We start from the raw sequence: 16,146 nt of genomic DNA, 5'->3' as shown, positions 1-16,146 counted from the left end.
GACGACTCATGTGGAATGTTTTAATTATAATTGTAGTGCGTGCCCGGACGTGCGTGGCCTCCAGGCAAAAACGGATGAAGAAGAACGATATCAAACCTTGAAAAGGCACATACTCAGGTCCCCAGCGTCAATTGTGACCTCATATCAAACGAAGAAGAGTTGTGACGTCATTCGTGCAAAAAAAAAATCGTGTCAGTCAATCGTGTACGTGCTCGAACGTGCGTGCCTGTACGTGCGGGCCTGTAGGTGCGGGCCCATAGGTGCGTGGCCGTACGTGCAGCTTCGTTCCTTCGCTATCGTAAATGACGACTGGATTGGGGAATTGTTTCAACCAGTACGGGCCCGTATGTGCGTGCCCGTAGGTGAGTGCCAGTATGTGCAGCCTCTCTCTCTCTCTCTCTCTCTCTCTCAAACCTCGAAAAGGCACATCCGCGGGTCCCCAGCAATATTCCTGGCAAGTTTCAATCGTGCAAAATAAAAAATAAATAAATAAACATTAATTGTGATGTCATTCGTGACGTCATAGCACCGTGTCCTGTCATTGGTCGAGAGAGAAATGGCTGTAACTTGGGAACCGCGCGTCCGATTAATATCAAACCTTGAAAAGCACATCCGTGGGGCCCCGGCAATATTCCTGGCAAGTTTCAATCAGATCGGACCGGCGGTCGTCGAGAAACGGCGGTCGCAGACACACGCACACACACACACACACACACACACACACACACACACACATACACACACACACACACAGAGATTGCTGGAATTAAAGATAGATTAGATCGGACCAACCGTATCATAAATGGCCATAACTTGGGAAACACCTGGGAAACATATTCAGGTCCCCAGCGTCAATTATGACGTCATATCAAACGAAGAAGAAGAATTGTGACGTCAATCGTGCAAAACGAACAAAAACATGGTGACGTCATTCTTGATGTCAGAGCACCGTGTCCTGTCATTGGTTGACACATCAATGGCCGTAACTTGGGAACCGCTTGTCCGATTAATATCAAACCTTGAAAAGGCACATTCTCGGGTCCCCAGCGATTATTCCTGGCAAGTTTCAATTAGATCGGACCAGGGGTTGTCGAGTAAGGCGGTCGCAGACGTACACACAGACACACAGAGATTGCCAGAATTATAGATAGATTTAACATTGTTTAAACCAGCTATTCACTCTGAGGGCATGGTTATCATTGTTTAAACCAGCCATTCTCCCTGTGGACTTGTTTAACATTGTTTAAACCAGCCATTCTCCCTGAGGGCACGTTTGGTCAGGTATGGGAGCATGTGCCAGAACAGCGCGTTGCTGCGTCCACTTTCCGCCGGTACTCCAGGGGCCTCCGTCTGGCCATCCCCCAGGCAGATGCCAGGCCCATCCCCATCTCCTTGAGATGATGGTCAACCTGTTGCAACCATGAGGCACGTGGTCGGCCCACTGGCCTCCTCCACTCATGAGACTCCCTCGCTGAGAGAATCTGGTGAGCAGGATCAGCGTCAGGAAAACGAGCCACATGTCCATACAGCCGCAACTGACGCTCACGGACTATGCAGGTAACAAATCTCATCCGAGTCTCTCTCAGCAACCGCTCGTTGGACACAAAATCCGACCAGCGATAGCCAAGGATTCTCCGAAGAGACCTGGTATCAAAGGAATTAAGTCTCCGTCTCAGATCCTTGGTCAGAGTCCAAGTCTCGCACCCATAGAGCAAGACTGGAAGTACCAAGGACCTGAAGACTCGGACTTTCGTCTTCCCGCACAGGTACCGGCAGCGCCACACCCCATGATCCAGTGAATCCATGACTCCCCAGGCCCGACCCAGACGTCTATTGACCTCTGGCAGCCAGTAGAGACATGAATATCACTGCCAAGGTAAGTGAATCTCTCCACGACCTCAACATCCTCACCACAAACAGACACAGACAGGACAGCAGCATCCAAGATGTCACCGAAAGTCTGGATCTTAGTTTTGACCCAAGAAACCCGTAATCCCAACGGCTCCGACTCCTCATTCAGCACCTCGAGGGCCCGCAAGAGGATGTCTAAAGTCTCCGCAAAGATGACTGCATCATCTGCAAAATCAAGGTCCGAGATCTTGACATTCCCAAATGATGCACCGCAACTTGATCTCTCCGACATCCTCCCTAAAATCCAGTCCATACAAGTGCTGAAAAGTGTGGGGGCAAGTACACATCCCTGACGAACTCCAGTAACAACTGGAAATAAGTCAGAGATGGTACCACCACACTTCACAGCACTCTCAGTACCAGAGTAGAGTTCAGACATCAGATCGATCAGTTTTGGTGGCACCCCACGAAGACCAAGAATCCTCCAGAGGACATCCCGATTCACTGAATCGAACGCTTTACAGAGATCAACATAGGCTGCAAGCAGCCCCTGCCGAAACTCTCGTCTGCGTTCGGTGAGGACACGAAGTGCAAGGATACGGTCAATTGTTGACCTCTTTGGTGTAAAGCCTGACTGCTCTGGACGCTGGTGCTCAAGCAGATGGTGGCGAACCCTATCAAGAATTATCCGAGCAAAGACCTTGCCCGGCACTGAGAGCAGCGTCATCCCTCGGTAGTTGTTGCAGTCTTGGCGATCACCCTTCCCTTTCCAGAGAGGGACAACAAGGCCCCTCTTCCAGTCAGTTGGGATGATGCCTGTGTTCCAGGCAGAGCACAAAACTGCATGCAACGACACGTGTGCAGCATTTCCACCAGCCTTGAGAAGTTCGGCATGGATGCCACAGATCCCTGGAGCTTTTCCCCGTTTCAACTGGTTCACCGCAGCCTGTGTTTCCACAAGCGAAGGTGGACCACAGTTGATTCGAGGGTCAGCAACAGGGATTGCAACACCCTTGACGTCCAACTCGACAGCTGGGGGATCAGCCTGGTACAACCGCTCAAAGTAACCGGCCCAGCGGGCCTTCACTTCAGACTCCTCTGTCAAGAGCCTACCACTCTCTGCTCGAACTGCAGTGCTCCGAGGGATGGGCTTGGATGAACGTAATGCGCGAATTCCCTTGTAAGCGGGACGAGAATCACCTGTCCACAGGTGATGCTCTACCCCCTCACAGATTCCTCGCACATAGGCCTCCTTGTCCACCCTCAGTGCACGTACAGTTTTACGCCTCAGCTCCCTGAACAGCTCAGCTCTGCCATTCAGCCTGGCCCTGCGACTCTGGTCAATGGTATCCAGTGTTCCTTGAGAGACAAAATTCTTCTTTGCCCTGCGGTGAGCTCCAAGGCATCCACCGGCAACATCAAGGACGGTGGTCTTCAAGGCGCTCCACAACTCTTCAGGACCCCCCAAAGCACCCAGACCCCCCAAGTGTCCACTCAGCCTGTTCGCAAACTCCTCAGCTACTCTCTCATCCCTGAGCTTGGCAACATCCAGCCTAGGCTGGGATGGTACCATTCTCCAGGATTTAAGGTGCAGCTTTAGAGTTGCTACAACAAGCCTGTGGTCAGTATTGAGGAACTGAGCACTCCGGTAGACCCTGCAGTTCTGGATCATCCTACAACGACCGTCAATGAGGACATGGTCAATCTCCTTTGCCACACCGCCAGCGTTGGAATACCAAGTCCAGCGATGAGCTTGCGGGCGCTGAAACCATGAACCAGCCACCCTAAGTCCATGACTTCTTGAAAAGTCAAGGAACTTAGTGCTATTCTGGTTCATAGTTCCTGACCCATGGGGACCAACTCACACCTCATAACCATCCCTATCAGTTCCAGTCGATGCATTGAAATCCCCCAAGACTAGAAGTGTATCTCGTCTGGGGCACTGATCAACCACAGACTCGAGTGTGGCGTAGAATGCATCCTTCACGGTGAGATCACTCGCCTCAGTCGGAGCATAAACAGAGACCAGGGAAATGACACCTCAGGAGTGACGAATCCTTAATCTCATAATACGCTCGTTGACCGGTGTTACCTCAATTATCATTGGGGTCAGCTTATTGGACACAGCTACAGCAACTCCTTGGGTATGGTAACCATCAGAGCGACCAGACCAATAGTAGGTGTAACCACCCACCATTATCTCGCCGCAATCCGGTCTCAGAGAGAGCTGCAATCCCGATGTCCAAACGTTTGAGCTCAGATGATAACAGAGACAGGTGATCATCCTCTCTTAGGGATAGGACAATCCAGGCACCCACCCGAAGGGACCGCCTCAGGTTAACCCAAGGAGACCGCCGTCTGGTGGACGACACCTCAGCACCACTCCGACACACTCTCCCGCAATCTGACCCAGGGATGTTACCCCGTGGTTTCCCTCCTATCATCAAAGATTGGGGGTCCCGAAGGCTTTGCCCCAATCCCGTCATCCGGTGAGCTGCCCTGCGAAGGGAAGCTGCACAGGAGGTACTCCCACGGAATGGGTTTTCATATTTTTTTGCGTTTTTGCGTTTTGCGGAATGAAGCGTTTTACGGTGGCCGGAGTGCAAATCCTGCCACCAACCTCCTAATAAGAAGTGACCCAACTGCAGGAGGACGTCCGCAGACACAGTTGGGCACTAGATATGGATGGCCGTTGGCTCACAAGGAGCTCCTCCACCCTTTGACAGGTTTTGTTTTTAATCCTGCTGGGTGTCCATATCCAAACACCCTCCTCACCAGAAAACCTGGTGGGGGAGACGGTTTAGTCGCCGACAACCCGACCATGGAACAGGTAAGTACAGGTTTACATGGTACCTGTAGCAGGTCACAGATCGAACCTGACCTGACCTGAACATTGTTTAAATTAAACCAATTTAAGGGCACGTTTAACATTGTTTAAACCAGCCATTCTCCCTGAGGGCACGGTTATCATTGTTTAAACCAGCCATTCTCTCTGAGGGCACGTTTAACATTGTTTAAACCAGCCATTCTCCCTGTGGACTTGTTTAACATTGTTTAAACCAGCCATTCTCCATGTGGACTGATTAACCTCCGCCATTGAAGATGGACGGAGGTTACCGTTTTCACCCCTGTCTGTTTGTTTGTTTGTTTGTTTGTGAACAGTATTACGGAAAAACTGCTGGACGGATTTCGACGAAACTTGGTGGGGTGGGGGTTCGGTATGGTAGCCACATACCTACATACCCACATACCTACATTCCCACATACCTACATTCCCACATACCCACATTCCCACATACCTACATACCCACATTCCCACATACCTACATACCCACATCCCTACATTCCCACGTACCCATATATAACTCCGTTCTGGAGGGAAGATTGTCGATAAATACAAAAACAAAAATAAAGAACGTTGATTCGTATCGAGGGAATAATTATCGACGAACTCGGACTCGATTTTCCACTTTCACAACACAATCTGAAACACAAACAATCCGTTAAAACGAAACGTTCAATCTTTGAATTTATTTTAAATCATGGACACGTGATGTGGCGGGAACCAATCAGACACCACGATCTTCCTGTTCGCTTTTTCCCCAAACAGCTCGCGCTCTTCACTCGGTTACCACAGCGTACCGTCCTTCACCCGACACGACGTGCGGTCCACCATGACCCGAGATCTCAGAGCGAACACCCCGGGATCCACGAGCGGCTCCGATGGAGGATACGTGGTCGGTCCGGGAGGTTCTCCGGAAAACCGCGGGTCCATGGACGGATCACCCGAGGACAAGGGGTCCAGACCCGGTACGTGACGTTCACTCCGGACCGAGAACTTGTTTCCCGTGCTGATCCGTGCTGTGTACTAACACAGGAACTCATTGATTTCGTGAATGTCACGATGTCTGGAGCGGAGCCGGAATTGAATTGTGAATGGAAATCCCATCCATGACATGTTACCCTCCCTCTTGTACATGTATCACATCATTTTATACCTCATCACTTCATTCATCATTCGATTCTTCTTTAATCTCGTTTACAACAAATCAGATGAAGATTTACTTGTGGTGATGGGCCTCTGCACCGGCACACAATGGTCTGTTATTGAGGACTGCAGTGGCATCTTTACCGTCCTCGAGGAATCACTGGATGAGAAGACAAGAGACTTACCTTTGCTTTCAGAGGAAGGTATGCTCACTGATGCAACACCTTCCCTGTGCATCACCAGGTTGGGAGTTTATAGCTCGTCCTGTACCAACCTTATTTGAGGCCAAATTATGTTCAATATTATGTGTAAAGATGTGAAGGGTGAACTAAGTTACCACTAAACGAGTCGGCTGTGTGTAAAGCAGAGTTGCTGAGAGTTCACCAGGAAACTCATTAATTCTGCTCGATGGATGGAAGTCACAAGTTCAAGGTCAAAGTTTGACCCCAAAAATCATTTTTCACGAAATTTTGAGCTGAAGCTGTGACCTCGACCTTTGACCGGCTGCAAGAACTGTTATGAAACCATTGTCACGGGATAGGTGTGTTTGTACCGACTCTGTTTATCTGTTTTGGTAAAATATCATAAAGGTATACCTGGTGTTGGTTTAATGGTTCGGATGGTGGACTTGGTTTACTTGGGTCCTGAGTTCAAATCCCACTTACCTGTTGAATGAATATGAGGTGGGGTTGACTCAGCTTGTCATCCTTCTGAGGTTGGCAAAATGAATGCCAGTTTGCTGGGATGATTGAGCCGTTTGAGTATCCTGTGTCAGAGTGGACACCTGTCCAGGATTGTGTCCAATATCCCAGGTAACTGCTGTCGCAGCATTGATGCTCAATCTGTACAGAGTGTGGTCTTCATGGATGGATCTTAAAGGACACGTTTAACAACATTCCACACTGCTACCTTGAGGAACTCCAGCCTGGACAGGAAGAGGGGATGAGAGAACTCCATTGAGGGAAACATGTTGACTGCAACAGGTGAGGAAGTAGAGCGAGATGTCTGGCTGTCATGAGAGAACCACAGAACATTGACAAGCATGTGGTCAGATGAACCGATTGGAGCAGAGGAAGAACAACAGATATTTTCAGGGAAAATGGTCGAAATCAGATTCAGAAGAGATTGAGTCCCATTGGTTGAGATCCCGGTTGTGAAGTTGACCGATTGAGTCAGTCCCATTGAGTCGCAGAAGTATTTTTCTGAAGTATCATGGAAGGTGACGGAGGTACCCACACCCAACCAACTGGCATGATGGCAGTTGAAGTCACCACATATGAGGAAGAGAGAGTTGGGATGAGAGGATTTAAGTTGGTCCATGTTTTCGGAGAGTGAGGTGTAAATGGAGTCATCACTGTTTGGTGGACGGAACAAGACACAAATATATGAGGTGGGAGTGGAGGGGAAGCCATGGTCAGAGGTATTCCTGGGGGGTGTGGGGGAGTGAGGTCAGTGCATGGAGAGTTAGGAAGAGTCCTTGATGAAGAGACCAACTCCTCCACCAGGACGAGGCTCAGGTCTGTCATACCGGAGGAGGGATTATCCAGGGAGAGATACGAGGGAGTAAGTTGTGGAGACATCTCAAGAATAATAATCAAAGGAAATTGTATGCCCTGAGCTCAATTTGGAATGCCAGAGCAAAGGGGTTGAATACTTAATGTTGCAAGACATTTCAGTTTTTTTTGTAAATATTTACAAAAAATATTTTCAATTTGTCATTATGGGGTATTTTGTGTAGATCAGTGACAAAAATTAAATTGTGTGGATCAGAGTCGTTCACTCACGACTCTTAAGTTGACAACTTATCTCAGGTAACCAGTTTTTAAAATATACCACAGCAGGTTATAAAGAGGTGAAAGGTTGGCTGTGATCATGTTTAAAAGATTTTGTCCAGTGGGTGCACATCGGATGAATCCGACAGGCCAATTGTGTTGCAAAAGTCCTCAGAGGTTGAAAGCTTTGTAACACCCCAACATGGAGAACAACCTGAGTCCACATATCAAGCTGTCTTAGAGGGAGGTTGAATTGGGGTTCTCCAAGCGATGAAGGACAATACGTGACTGCAAGCATGTGAGGAAAGAATGGAGGAACGGGCAGGCTGCCTTTTCGATAAGGCCAGCAAGAAGATGCCTGCTTTGAAGTCATCTCCAAGACAACAGCAGGGCAGTAGATTCGACGAGTCGACCGACCAGCACATGAGAGCAACCAACATACAGCGAGGTGAAGTTGGTTATTTGTCATCAGGGAATGTGGTTGCTGAAGTATCCCACTCTCAGCATATCGTGGACTACAGATTCCTCCTTCACTGTTTGAGTAAGTTTTAAAATTAATTTCGTCACATGAAATTCAGAGAATGTGCCTTTCTTGCACCACATTAAATTGAGCAGTTCAGGAGACAGACTTTCTCTCCTTTGCTTCCTCCGTTTTGGGATTGAGTTTGGGATTTTATTTTGCGATTGATTTTGTGATACTTGGGAATTGATTTTGTATATTTACATGCATTTTATCATCCATGAATGTGGAACACTGTCAAAAGCTTCCTTATAGTCCATCCAGGTGGTGGACAATTTGGTTTTTCACATTTCGAAATTCCCAAGTACGGCCTTGTTCAGTCGTGGGTGGTGGCCCTTTTGTTCTCCTTCTAAACCTCCTTGTTGGGTTCAGTGATGGAACATTATTTCTGTCATAATTCCTGTTAGAAGTTTGTATGTTGTTCGTGGACATATTATTGGCCGGTATTTGTGAGGAAGTTGGGTTTCTTCAGAGTTTTTTGATGAGAAATGTGTTTCCTTCTCCAAACCACTCATGCACTTCCTTTTCCTCTTGGATCAGTTGTTTGAATGTCCTGGTGTCGTGATTGTGGAGAGCGTCAAGTTGTTTCAACCAGAAGTTTGGAATTCCGTCTGGGCCTGGATTTTAAAGATTGGTGGCATTTTTTGAAGTTGTTTTTAATTATTTATTTCTTCATCAATTATAATCACTGGAGACATTTCCTCCACCTTCATGGTGCTTCTTCTTTTCCAAGTCAACGATCCATTCTGCTTCCTTGTTACGTTCCTTTCGATTTCCAATAATTCCTTTCCAGAATGTTTCCCCACCTTTCTTTTTCAGGGGGAGTTGACACATTCTGCTTTTGTTTCCCGAATTCGTGGAAGAATCTCTTCGGGTTTCTCTCAAACACGTGGTTTTGTTTTCTCCTGTTGTTTCCTTCCTCCTGTTGGTGTTTTTGGTTCACGAAAAAATATTTTCACGAAAAATATAAGTGATATGACCACTATATTCGTTATTATATTGCCAAAACGAAGTTTTTGCAAGATATGTAAGTCAGCTTGTATGTTTTTTTTTGTCTGTAATCACATGTAAAAAATTCTGCAGAGCACAGTTATCATTGGAAAATTTTGTAACTTCGCATATCAGAGGCCTATAGAGGTCCCTTTCAGCGCACAAAATTTTGAAGGTCAAGGTCAAAGGTCAAGGTCACTTTGTCGCAAATCAGGGGAGTCGACGAAACCCTTATTTTTTGAGTAATTTTGATCGGATCGTCTTCAAACTTCATGGGAATATAGTTCATGGTCTGGCGCTCAGCTGATTAATTTTTGGTGGCGATTGGCCTTGACCTTCATTTGTTTTTTGTTTTTTTGTCTGTAATCACGTATAAATCACTCTGCAGAGCACAGTTATCATTGGAAATTTTTGTAACTTCGCATATCAGAGGCCTATAGAGGTCCCTTTCAGCGCATAAAATTTTGAAGGTCAAAGGTCAAGGTCACTTTGTCGCAAATCAGGGGAGTCGACGAAACCCTTATTTTTTGAGTAATTTTAATCGAATCGTCTCCAAACTTTATGGGAATGTAGTATATGGTCTGGCGCTCTGCTGATTAGTTTTTGGTGGCGATTGGCCTTGACCTTTATGGTTAGCGCCTGAGGTCAAACATATTTGACCCCAAGGTCAAATTTTCAAGTTTTCAGAACCATATCGTGTAGAACCTCAAATTGAACACCTCGATGAGTGCTTTCTGGATATGTCAAGTTTGAGACATTATGACGTCATTTGGTGACGGTATGAGGCAAACGCATATTTTTCATGGTGACTCTGTAGAACGATTCTCATCGGAATCTCTCGTCCGCAGATATTCCTCAAGGAATCGCTCCTGGTGGATAGCAGCTCTGTTCACCTCAGTGTGACCTTAAAGAAGTCATACGTGGTCACCTTTTGGCAAGATACGGGTCACCCTGCAGGTGACATTTGTTTATTTTGTTTTTTTGTTGCCACAGGCACACGAAGCAAAAGGTGGAGTTAAGCAGTTTGAGCTCACAGAGCTCACAGAGCTCGATTTTTCATTTTCGTCCCAAGGTCAAGGCCACAAGGTCACGAACTTAGAAAATTGCGAATTGTGTTTTTAGGGGGTAGCGGATTTCAATTTGCATCTTCTCCTTGGGGGTTTGTCGAATCTGGCAGGGGTTTTCGGTATTTGGTTAGCCCAGTGGCACCTGCATAGCCCCACAGAGCTCGATTTTTCATTTTAGTCGCAAGGTCAAGGTCACAAGGTCAAGGTCACAAGGTCAAGGTCACAAGGTCATGAACTTAGAAAATTTCGAAATTTGACGTAAAAATCAGACGACCGCCCAAACTTTGAGAGCAAAGATGACAATATTTTTTATGCATAATCTTGAGGTCATTCCCCACCTAAGGTCTTGAAACAATTTTTCTCTATATCGAACACCTTGCCTGTGGCGCCCCCTTCAAGTTTGTTTTTACGCTGATTTCATCAAAGTATGGATCATAATTAATCCGAGTGTGAAATGCCATATAGCCTATATGACGTTATATTGTTCCTGGAATGTTCCAGAGGAAGTTTTGCACCAAAGGTCATAATCCTTGACCCTTGACCTTTAAAGTTCACAAAGGTCAAATTTTCAAAGTTGTGGGAATCGAACCAGGTTTTCGACCTTCTTCGACGAACTAACTCCATTAAGCAATAGCAGGTATCCTGTTTCCTTATTTTAATGTCCACAACATTGTTTTGGGACCTCTAAAGGTTCTGCAAAGGTCAAATTTTTAGCAGCGTCTCGCGTAGCGAACGCTTCTCATCAAGAGCTCGGCGTTCTTCTTCTTCTTCTTTTCTTGTTCTTCTTGTTCTTGTTCTTGTGAAGACAAAACCCTAATCTCTCGGACTCGGCTAATGTATAAACAAGATCCGGATCTCCTTCAATACTGAGCACATGTACACATCGTCACATAGGCGGTGCCTTTTGAGAGCGTCTATCATGAACTTTTAAATATATTCGGACATTTGCTTTAAAGTTTCAAAAAGGTCACGTTACTATTTAAAGATTATTCTATTTATCGTATTGTAATTTCGTAAATACATTATTTATTTCGTAAATACACGATATATCGTAAATACGTAAATACTGTTACGTCTGAGGGGGGGTATGCATTCAAAGGGTAATTAGGATGTTTAATTAGGTATGTCATGCTGTTCGAGTGTACCAGGATCTCGATGTAATAAGTAGCAATTCAGTGGTGATAAGTTGTCTCGTAAATGTCCATTTCTTCAAGGGGGAAATGATAATTGTCACGTAATTAGATAGGGAGACGGGTTAGGGTAAGTGTGTCTGCGTAAACCCTTTTAGTATTCCCTGGAGGCTTGCCGTGACGTCACAGGACAGTGCTGCGGATGGCTCCGCCCCGTGATCACGATTGGCGGAAGGTGACGGCGGAGGGCCAATAAAACGGCTCGATTGGAAGTGAGGAGGAATCGAGGATAAAAAGGTTCTGTTCGGGGAAAAGGGGTGGAAGAAGAAGATCGATAAAGAAAAACCGTTTTGGTGGAGGCTGTTGGGCTCGGAGCGTGCTCTATTGTTGTGCTGGTTCGTTCCTGGATTTGTCGTGTGTCGTGGCCTTGCTGTGCCTCGTTCCTCACCTCGGTTGGCTCTAGGGTTCTGCAGGCTCGGAGTACGGGGTCGAACGGCGGGCGGACCTGCCTCCCTCTCCTGCTCGCAACTTGGCGCCAGAACTGGCTCCCTGGCGGCTGTGAGCGGACTTGGGCCGACACCAGGAGGTCGACAGCTCCAAGGTGTCTCCTGCCCCTGACGAGCGCAACGCCAGCTCGTCCGACGCCAATCCAGGGACTGTTGCGTCTACACCACGGGCCAGCCTGACCACCAGGACCAGCTACGTTGTGTGTGTGTGTGTGTGTGTGTGTGTGTGTGTGTGTGTGTGTGTGTGTGTGTGTGTGTGTGTGTGTGTGTGTGTGTGTGTGTGTGTGTGTGTGTGTGTATCTGGCGTCTTAGAGAGTTTGGAATTTGTATATCCATTGGAATTGTTTGTGTTTTCCCCACACCCGAACCCACACCACCATCCCGTCGAATCGCCCCGGATCCCTCCTCTTGCCGAGTCTTATTATTTCTGGTTAGAGAAATAAACATTATTAACTCGGTGAAAAGCGACTCGTGCCACCTTCCTCGTCCCGTTTGCGATAGAGCGATTAAAACCGCCATCTTTGGGTTATAAAAAAATAAACCGCCTCCATCGTTTCGGCTCATTCTACGTTGGCGGGGCTGTTCAAGTCCCGTGGACGTCACAATACATTATGACGGGTTTCGCTGTTGGCTAAATCAAGGCACGTGACGAAATATCGGAAGTTGTTTTTTTTTTAAGCCGACAAAACCTTTAGGATGCTGCTCTTGGACACATTTGTCCTTGTTAAAGTTGTTGAACGAAACCGGGTTTTCGACATTTTGCAGCTAATAACGTGTCACTCGTACCACATCATGTTGATCCTTTTTATAACTTGCTCAAACATTATCACATTGTCTTATCCTTGACTTCTGAAACAATCTACATCGTCAAATACTGCTCGTGAACCATCGTCGTCTTCAGACTTGTGTATTTATTTATTTTTTATCTTTCTTGCTATCATTTCCAGATTGAGTTTGTTTTCAACACCCAAGCACTCGAGGTCTTTGTCTCCAATTTTGTTTGTTTTTATTTTTTTAATTCTCTTTTTTAGTTTTGGGTTTCTCTTTCCTTTAATGAACTGTTGTATTTGTCCAATGTGTTCGGTGTGTCTGTGTACGTTTGTGTGTGTGTGTTTGTCTGTGTCCACATCATCATATTTTCACTTTAAAATTGATTTGACTGTTTCTGCTTGTCCGATCGATGCAAAATTTTAAACATAGGAGGAACTCCCGATGGAGAATGTTTTTATTGTTAACATTGTCGTTATATGTCACGTGGTATGGCAGCCATATTAATTAAAGGGAAAAATTTGAATATCATTTTTTTTTTCTGAAACCACTCAACGAAAATAATTGAAACTTTGCATGTGTTATCAACTCCTCATGGGGTATATCGAGTGATAATGATGATGTCATCAGTGAAGTCTTCTTCCAGGCATGATTGGTTGAATTGAAATCCTTCTCTGAAAAATCTGAAACTTCATTTATCTGATCTATGACCAGAGTCGGGTGAATATACTGATTCTGGCTCACTTTTCCCCATGTAAATGAATGGGGAATTTTCAGTGATTCATTTTTTTTCCCTAAAAAGTAAACCCCCTTTTTATCCCAAGGTACATTTATTTGTCTCCCCTTTTAACCTCGGGACACTTTTTTTCAAATAACCAATGCAATAAGATAAAGATTTGTTCAAGTAGTAAAGTAGTAATGTGATTTGTTTAATGTGATTCTAAAGAATTATCTGAAACATGTAAGCCAAGGGACACTCTTTTTCAAATAACCAATGCATATTGTTTAGCTCGCTCATTGAACCTATAAAGATTTGTTCATTCTCAAATTCCTTCAATAGTTTAATTTTCTTTGCACAATAATCCCCATCTAAAATATTTAAAAACAAAACATTTGAATCTTTATATTTTTTAAGATACCCCTTTTGTGCCATTACGAAATGATAAACTTCTCTTAATGCTCTTGTTTGACCACCTCCTGGGCCACAGGTTATTTTTTGTTAAGCCACGCCCGCTTTTCATAAGCCCCGCCCACCTCAAACGGATTTTTATAAGCCCCGCCCACTTTTCTTTAGCCCCGCCCACGTTTGTTAAGCCCCGCCCACTTTTCATGGGACATTTTCCTAAGTCCCGCCCACTTTCCACTTAGCCCCGCCCACTTTCCATGAGGTATTTTCATAGCCACGCCCACTTTCCCGAAGCCCCACCCACTTTCTCCAAGCCCCGCCTGCCCTTTAGGAGGGATTTCCGAAAGCCACGCCCACTTTTCCTCAGGCCCGCCCACTTTTGCTAAGCCCCGCCTACTCTTACATCATTTCCAGTTCATCTCTGACTCACAAAGAAATCACTAGAAAATTCTGGAATGTTATGGTTTTGAAAAATTTCCCAACGAAGGCTTGCCTGGGCTTGCCCAGGGAATTTCCAAAGGAAACCACACCAACCAGTCTTTCCCTTTCAAAGCCTCAAGCCCAGGCTCCATTTTAAACATTTTTTTCTATTTTTTTGCATTTTTTTTTTGTTTTGCAAAAAAATGTTTTGCAAAAAAATGTTTTGCTGGCAATGGTGTGCTGTGTGCTTGCCTGGAACTCTCCGACTTGTATGGAACTAAACCTTCAAGTTGATGAACTGGATTCAAACCTCTTATCCATTGAGGTAAGATTTTATTTCCCTATTTTCTGTTTGATTTAAGCATCGACTCATTTAATAATTAAATAACTTCATTAATACATTATTATTTTCTCTCACAGGAAATTCTATCTGAAAATAACGATTTTGCCACAACTTTGGGCGAAATTGTTGGCTTGGTTGAAGACCTTGTGAGTGACCAAGACCCACAGAACGAGCGAGACCTTGAGTGGGATGACTTTAGGGTTCCTTGGAGATTGAATACTTGTATGGAACTAAACCTTCAAGTTGATGAACTAGATTCAAACCTCTTATCTGTTGAGGTAAGATTTTATTTTCCTATTTTCAAACTTTGATTGAAGCATACTCATTTGTTATACCTTTTAGTATACCTGGTATTTTAGTATTAGGGGATTATTGTGCAAAGAAAATTACACTATTGAAGGAATTTGAGAATGAACAAATCTTTACAGGTTCAATGAGTAAGCGAAACAATATGCATTGGTTATTTGAAAAGAGTGTCCCTCGGCTTACATGTTTCAGATATTTCTTAAGAATCACATTTAACAAATCACATTACTACTTTACTACTTGAACAAATCTTCATCTTATTGCATCGGTGATTTGAAAAGAAAGTGTACCAAGATTAATAGGGAGACAAATAAATATACCTTGGGATAAAAAGGGGTTTACTTTTTAGGGAAAAAAATGAATCGCTGAAAATCCCCCATTTATTTACATGGGGAAAAGTGAGCCAGAATCAGTATATTCACCCTACTGACCAGACTTGAGTGCATAATTAAATTTTTGACGTTCATATCCCATTCAAAGAAACAATGTGATATAATGGGGTGCATGGATGATACGAGCATGTGGGCCATGATAGTAGTGGGTCAGGTCAGGTCAGGTATGGGAGCATGTGCCAGAACAGCGCGTCGCTGCGTCCACTTTCCGCCGGTACTCCAGGGGCCTCCGTCTGGCCACCCCCAGGCAGATGCCAGGCCCATCCCCATCTCCTTGAGATGATGGTCAACCTGCTGCAACCATGAGGCACGTGGTCGGCCCACTGGCCTCCTCCACTCATGAGACTCCCTCGCTGAGAGAATCTGGTGAGCAGGATCAGCGTCAGGAAAACGAGCCACATGTCCATACAGCCGCATACAGGTGATCATCCTCTCTTAGGGATAGGACATTCCAGGCACCCACCCGAAGGGACCGCCTCAGGTTAACCCAAGGAGACCGCCGTCTGGTGGGCGACACCTCAGCACCACTCCGACACACTCTCCCGCAATCTGACCCAGGGATGTTACCCCGTGGTTTCCCTCCTATCAAAGATTGGGGGTCCCGAAGGCTTTGCCCCAATCCTGTCATCCGGTGAGCTGCCCTGCGAAGGGAAGCTGCACAGGAGGTACTCCCACGGAGTGGGTTTTCAGATTTTTTTGCGTTTTTGCGTTTTGCGGAATGAAGCGTTTTACGGTGGCCGGAGTGCAAATCCTGCCACCAACCTCCTAATAAGAAGTAGCCCAACTGCAGGAGGACGTCCGCAGACACAGTTGGGCACTAGATATGGATGGCCGTTGGCTCACAAGGAGCTCCTCCGCCCTTTGACAGGTTTTGTTTTTAATCCTGCTGGGTGTCCATATCCAAACACCCTCCTCACCAGAAAACCTGGTGGGGGAGACGGTTTAGTCGTCGACAACCCGACCATGG

The 16,146-nt window shown here is 45.8% G+C and overlaps 1 protein-coding gene across 6 annotated transcripts in view; it reads left to right on the top strand.

Moving 5' to 3' along the window:
• Positions 1–16,146, top strand: part of LOC147006635 (uncharacterized) — a 45,751-nt gene that overhangs the window by 22,005 nt on the left and 7,600 nt on the right. For 2 of the 6 annotated variants that reach the window (XM_085868281.1, XM_085868278.1), the window contains exon 5: positions 5,905–6,042. In XM_085868281.1, the coding sequence (XP_085724407.1) occupies positions 5,905–6,042 (138 nt within the window). The other 4 variants (XM_085868280.1, XM_085868282.1, XM_085868279.1 and 1 more) reach the window with 4 other exon arrangements.

This window comes from Eptatretus burgeri, unplaced genomic scaffold (genome assembly GCF_056783735.1).
Source record: "Eptatretus burgeri isolate ZD-2024b unplaced genomic scaffold, Ebu_testis_v1 Ebu_testis_scaffold_3158, whole genome shotgun sequence".
NCBI classification, from domain to species: domain Eukaryota; kingdom Metazoa; phylum Chordata; class Myxini; order Myxiniformes; family Myxinidae; genus Eptatretus; species Eptatretus burgeri.
This window is presented reverse-complemented; position numbering and strand designations above follow the sequence as displayed.